General features: G+C 59.9%; 1 protein-coding gene across 1 annotated transcript in view; it reads right to left on the bottom strand.

Annotated features, from left to right (window-relative positions):
- LOC133362859 (leucine-rich repeat-containing protein 7-like) overlaps positions 1-4,846 on the bottom strand; it is a 29,354-nt gene that overhangs the window by 4,611 nt on the left and 19,897 nt on the right. The window contains 2 exon segments of the mRNA XM_061581801.1: positions 1,028-1,085; positions 1,087-1,173. Coding sequence (XP_061437785.1) covers positions 1,028-1,085; positions 1,087-1,173 — 145 coding nt within the window.

Below are 4,846 nucleotides of genomic sequence, written 5' to 3'. Positions count from 1 at the left end.
TGGTGGTGATGGTGGTAGCGATGGTGGTGGAGGTAGCGATGGTTGTGGTGGTGGTGGTGATGGTTGTGCTGGTGGTGGTGATGATGGTTGTGGTGGTGGTAGCGATGGTGGTGGTGGTAGCGATGGTTGTGGTGGTGGTGATGGCGGTGGCGGTAGGGATGGTTGTGATGGTGGTGATGATGGTTGTGCTGGTGGTGGTGATGATGGTTGTAGTGGTGGTGGCGCTGGTCGTGGTAGCGATGGTGGTGGTAGCGATGGCTGCGGTGGGGGTAGCGATGGTTGTGATGGTGGTGATGATGGTGTGGTGGGGGTAGCGAGTGGTGGTGGTGGTAGCGATGGTGGTGGTAGCGATGGTGGTGGTAGTGATGGTGGTCGTGGTGGTGATGATGGTTGTGGTGGTGGTGATGGTTGTGGTGGTGGTGGTGGTGGTGATGATGGTTATGGTGGGGGTAGCGATGGTGGTGGTGGTTGCGGTAGTGGTGGTGGTGTTGGTAGCGATGGTGGTGGTGGTAGCGATGGTGGTGGGGGTAACGATTGTGGTGGTAGCGATGGTGGTGGTTGCGGTAGTGGTGGTGGTGGTGGTAGCGATGGTGGTGGTTGTGGTAGTGGTGGTGGTGGTGATGATGTTGTGGTGGTGGTGATAGTGGTCGTGGTAGCGATGGTGGTGGTAGCGATGGTGGTGGTAGCGATGGTGGTGGTAGCGATGGTGGTGGTAGTGGTAGCGATGGTGGTGGTGGTAGCGATGGTAGCGATGGTGGTGGTAGCGGTGGTGGTGGTAGCGGTGGTGGTGGTAGCGATGATAGTGGTCGTGGTGGTGATGATTGTGGTGGGTGTAGCGATGGTGGTGGTAACGATGGTGGTGGTAGCGATGGTGGTGGTAGTGATGGTAGCGATGGTGGTGGTAGCGATGGTAGCGATGGTGGTGGTAGCGGTGGTGGTGGGTAGCGGTGGTGGTGGTAGCGATGATAGTGGTCGTGGTGGTGATGATTGTGGTGGGTGTAGCGATGGTGGTGACGTCTCCACGTGCCGAGGTTGAGCGGCAGCTGCTGGAGGATGTTGGAGGAGAGGAGGAGGTCGCTGAGCTCTCTGGCAGCCGCAGATTCCCGGCTCCACCTCCTCCAGGTTGTTCTTGGACACGTCCAGGTAGGTCAGCTGCTTCAGCCGCCCGATGCACTGCAGGACACGGGGACGGGTGAGTGGGTGGGCGAGTGGTGGGTGAGTGGTGTGTGAGTTGGTGAGTTGGTGAGTGGTGGGTGAGTGTGTGAGTGGTGGGTGAATTGGTGAGTGAGTGGGTGAATGGGTGAGTGGTGGGTAGGTCAGCTGCTTCAGCCGCCCGATGCACTGGGGGACACGGGGACGGTGAGTGGGTGGGCGAGTGGTGGGTGAGTGATGGGTGTGAGTTGGTGAGTTGGTGAGTGGGGGTGAGGTGTGAGTGGGGGTGAATTGGGAGTGAGTGGTGTGAATGGGTGAGTGGTGGGTAGGTCAGCTGCTTCAGCCGCCCGATGCACTGGGGGACACGGGGACGGTGAGTGGGTGGGCGAGTGGTGGGTGAGTGATGGGTGTGAGTTGGGGAGTGGTGAGTGGTGGGTGAGTGTGTGAGTGGTGGTGAATTGGTGAGTGAGTGGTGTGAATGGGTGAGTGGTGGGTAGGTCAGCTGCTTCAGCCGCCCGATGCACTGGGGGACACGGGACGGTGAGTGGGTGGGCGAGTGGTGGGTGAGTGATGGTGTTGAGTTGGTGAGTGGGTGGTGGGTGAGTGTGAGTTGGTGAGTTGGTGAGTGAGTGGGTGAATGGGTGAGTGGTGGGTGAGTGGTGGGTGAGTGGGTGAGTAGTGGGTGAGTTGGTGGGTGAGTGGTGGGTGAGTGGGTGAGTTTGTGAGTTGGTGAGTGAGTGGGTGAATGGGTGAGTGGTGGGTAGGTCAGCTGCTTCAGCCGCCCGATGCACTGGGGGACACGGGGACGGGTGAGTGGGTGGGCGAGTGGTGGGTGAGTGGGTGAGTAGTGGGTGAGTTGGTGGGTGAGTGGGGGTGAGTGGGTGAGTTGGTGAGTTGGTGAGTGAGTGGGTGAATGGGTGAGTGGTGGGTAGGTCAGCTGCTTCAGCCGCCCGATGCACTGGGGGACACGGGGACGGGTGAGTGGGTGGGCGAGTGGGGGTGAGGGGTGAGTGGTGGGTGAGTTAGTGAGTGGGTGAGTTGGTGAGTTGGTGAGTGAGTGGGTGAGTTGGTGAGTGGTGGATAGGTCAGCTGCTTCAGCCGCCCGATGCACTGGGGGACACGGGGACGGGTGAGTAAGTGGGCGAGTGGTGGTGAGTGGGTGAGTGGTGAGTGGGTGGGCGAGTGGGAGTTGGTGAGTGGGTGAGTTGGTGAGTTGGTGAGTGAGTGGGTGAATGGGTGAGTGGTGGGTAGGTCAGCTGCTTCAGCCGCCCGATGCACTGGGGGACACGGGGACGGGTGAGTGGGTGGGCGAGTGTGGGTGAGTGGGTGAGTGGTGGGTGAGTGGGTGAGTGGGTGAGTTGGTGAGTGAGTGGGTGAATGGGTGAGTGGTGGGTAGGTCAGCTGCTTCAGCCGCCCGATGCACTGGGGGACACGGGGACGGGTGAGGGGTGGGCGGTGGAGTGGTGGGTGAGTGGGTGAGTGGTGGGTGAGTGGGTGAGTGGGTGAGTGGGTGAGTGAGTGGCTGAATGGGTGAGTGGTGGGTAGGTCAGCTGCTTCAGCCGCCCGATGCACTGGGGACACGGGGACGGTGAGTGGGTGGGCGAGTGGTGGGTGAGTTGGGTGAGTGGTGGGTGAGTGTGGGGTGAGTGGGTGAATGGGTGAGTTGGTGAGTTGGTGAGTTGGTGAGTTGGTGAGTGAGTGGGTGAATGGGTGAGTGGTGGGTGAGTGGTGGGTGCGCGAGTGTGTGAGTTGGTGAGTGAGTGGGTGAAGTGGGTGAGTGGTGGGTGAGTGGTGGGTGAGTGGTGGGTGAGTTGGTGAGTTGGTGAGTGAGTGGGTGAATGGGTGAGTGGTGGGTAGGTCAGCTGCTTCAGCCGCCCGATGCACTGGGGGACACGGGGACGGTGAGTGGGTGGGCGAGTGGGGGTGAGTGAGTGGGTGAGTGGGTGAATGGGGTGAGTGGGTGAGTTGGTGAGTTGGTGAGTGAGTGGGTGAATGGGTGAGTGGTGGGTGAGGGGGTGCGCGAGTGTGAGTTTGTGAGTGAGTGGGTGAATGGGTGAGTGGTGGGTGAGTGGGGGGTGAGTGGTGGGTGAGTTGGTGAGTTGGTGAGTGAGTGGGTGAATGGGTGAGTGGTGGGTGTGGTGGGTGCGCGAGTGTGTGAGTGGGTGAGTTGGTGAGTGAGTGGGTGAATGGGGAGTGGTGGGTGAGTGGTGGGTGAGTGGTGGGTGAGTTGTGAGTTGGTGAGTGAGTGGGTGAATGGGTGAGTGGTGGGTAGAGTCAGCTGCTTTAGCCGCCCGATGCACTGGGGGACACGGGACGGGTGAGTGGGTGGCCGAGTGTGGGTGAGTTGGGTGAGTGGGATGAGTGGTGGGTGAGTGGGTGAGTTGGTGAGTGGTGGGTGAGTTGGTAGTTGGTGAGTGAGTGGGTGAATGGGTGAGGTGGGTGAGTGGGGGTGGAGTGGTGGGTGAGTGGTGGGTGAGTTTGTGAGTTGGTGAGTGAGTGGGTGAATGGGTGGTGGTGGGTAGGCCAGCTGCTTCAGCCGCCCAATGCACTGGGGACACGGGGACGGGTGAGGGTGGGCGAGTGATGGGTGAGTTGGGTGAGTGAGTGAGTGATGGGTGAGTGGGGTGTGAGGAGTGAGTGGTGCGTGAGTGGTGGGTGAGTGGTGGGGTGAGTTGGTGAGTGGGCGATTGGGTGAGTAGGTGAGTTGGTGAGTGGGTGAGTGGGGTTGGAGTGGTGGGTGTGAGTGGGTGAGTGAGTGGGGTGAGTTGGTGTGAGTGAGTGAGTGAGTTGGTGAGTGGTGGGTGAGTTGGGAGTGGTGGGTGAGTGGTGGGTGAGTTGGGGTGATGGGTGAGTGGTGGGTGAGTTGGTGAGTGGGGAGTGGGTGAGTAGTGAGTTGGTGAGTGGGTGAGTGGGTGAGTTGGTTGAGTGGGTGAGTGGGTGAGGTTGGTGGTGAGTGGGTGAGTGGGTGAGTGGTGAGTGGTGAGTGATGAGTGGGTGAGTTGGTGATTGGTGAGGGGTGAGGGGTGAGTAGTGAGTTGGTGAGTGGATGAGTGGGTGAGTTGGTGAGTGGGGAGTGGGAGAGTTGGTGAGTGGATGAGTGGGTGAGTGGGTGAGTTGGTGAGTGGATGAGTGGGTGAGTGGGAGAGTTGGTGAGTGGATGAGTGGATGAGGGGTGAGTGGTTAGTGGATGAGTGGGAGAGTTGGTGAGTGGATGAGTGGGGAGTGGGTGAGTGGTTGAGTTGATGAGTGGGTGAGTTGATGAGTGGGGAGCTGGTGAGTGAAGAGCTGGTGAGTGGGTGAGTAGGTGAGTGGGTGAGCTGGTGAGTGGGTGAGGGGTGAGTTGGTTAGTGGATGAGTGGGAGAGTTGGTGAGTGGATGAGTGGGGAGTTGGTGGTGAGTTGGTGAGTGATGAAGGTGGGGCGTGGGTGAGTAGGTGAGTTGGTGAGTGGGTGAGGGTGTGAGTTGGTGAGTGGGCGAGTGGGTGAGTTGGTGAGTGAATGAGTGGGTGAGTTGTGGGGGTGTGGTGGGGAGAGGTGAGTGGGTGAGTGTGAGATTGTGGTGAGTGGTGAGTGGGTGAGTGGGAGAGTGGTTGAGGGATGAGTGGGTGAGTGCGTGAGTTGGTGAGTGGATGAGTGGTGAGTGGGAGAGTTGGTGAGTGGATGAGTGGATGAGTGGGTGAGTTGGTTAGTGGATG

Source organism: Lethenteron reissneri, unplaced genomic scaffold (genome assembly GCF_015708825.2).
Source record: "Lethenteron reissneri isolate LAM-NWPU_2019-01 unplaced genomic scaffold, ASM1570882v1 scaffold_1630, whole genome shotgun sequence".
Lineage (NCBI taxonomy): Eukaryota > Metazoa > Chordata > Hyperoartia > Petromyzontiformes > Petromyzontidae > Lethenteron > Lethenteron reissneri.
Note: the sequence above shows the minus strand (reverse complement) of the source record. Positions and strands in the feature narration are given on the sequence as shown.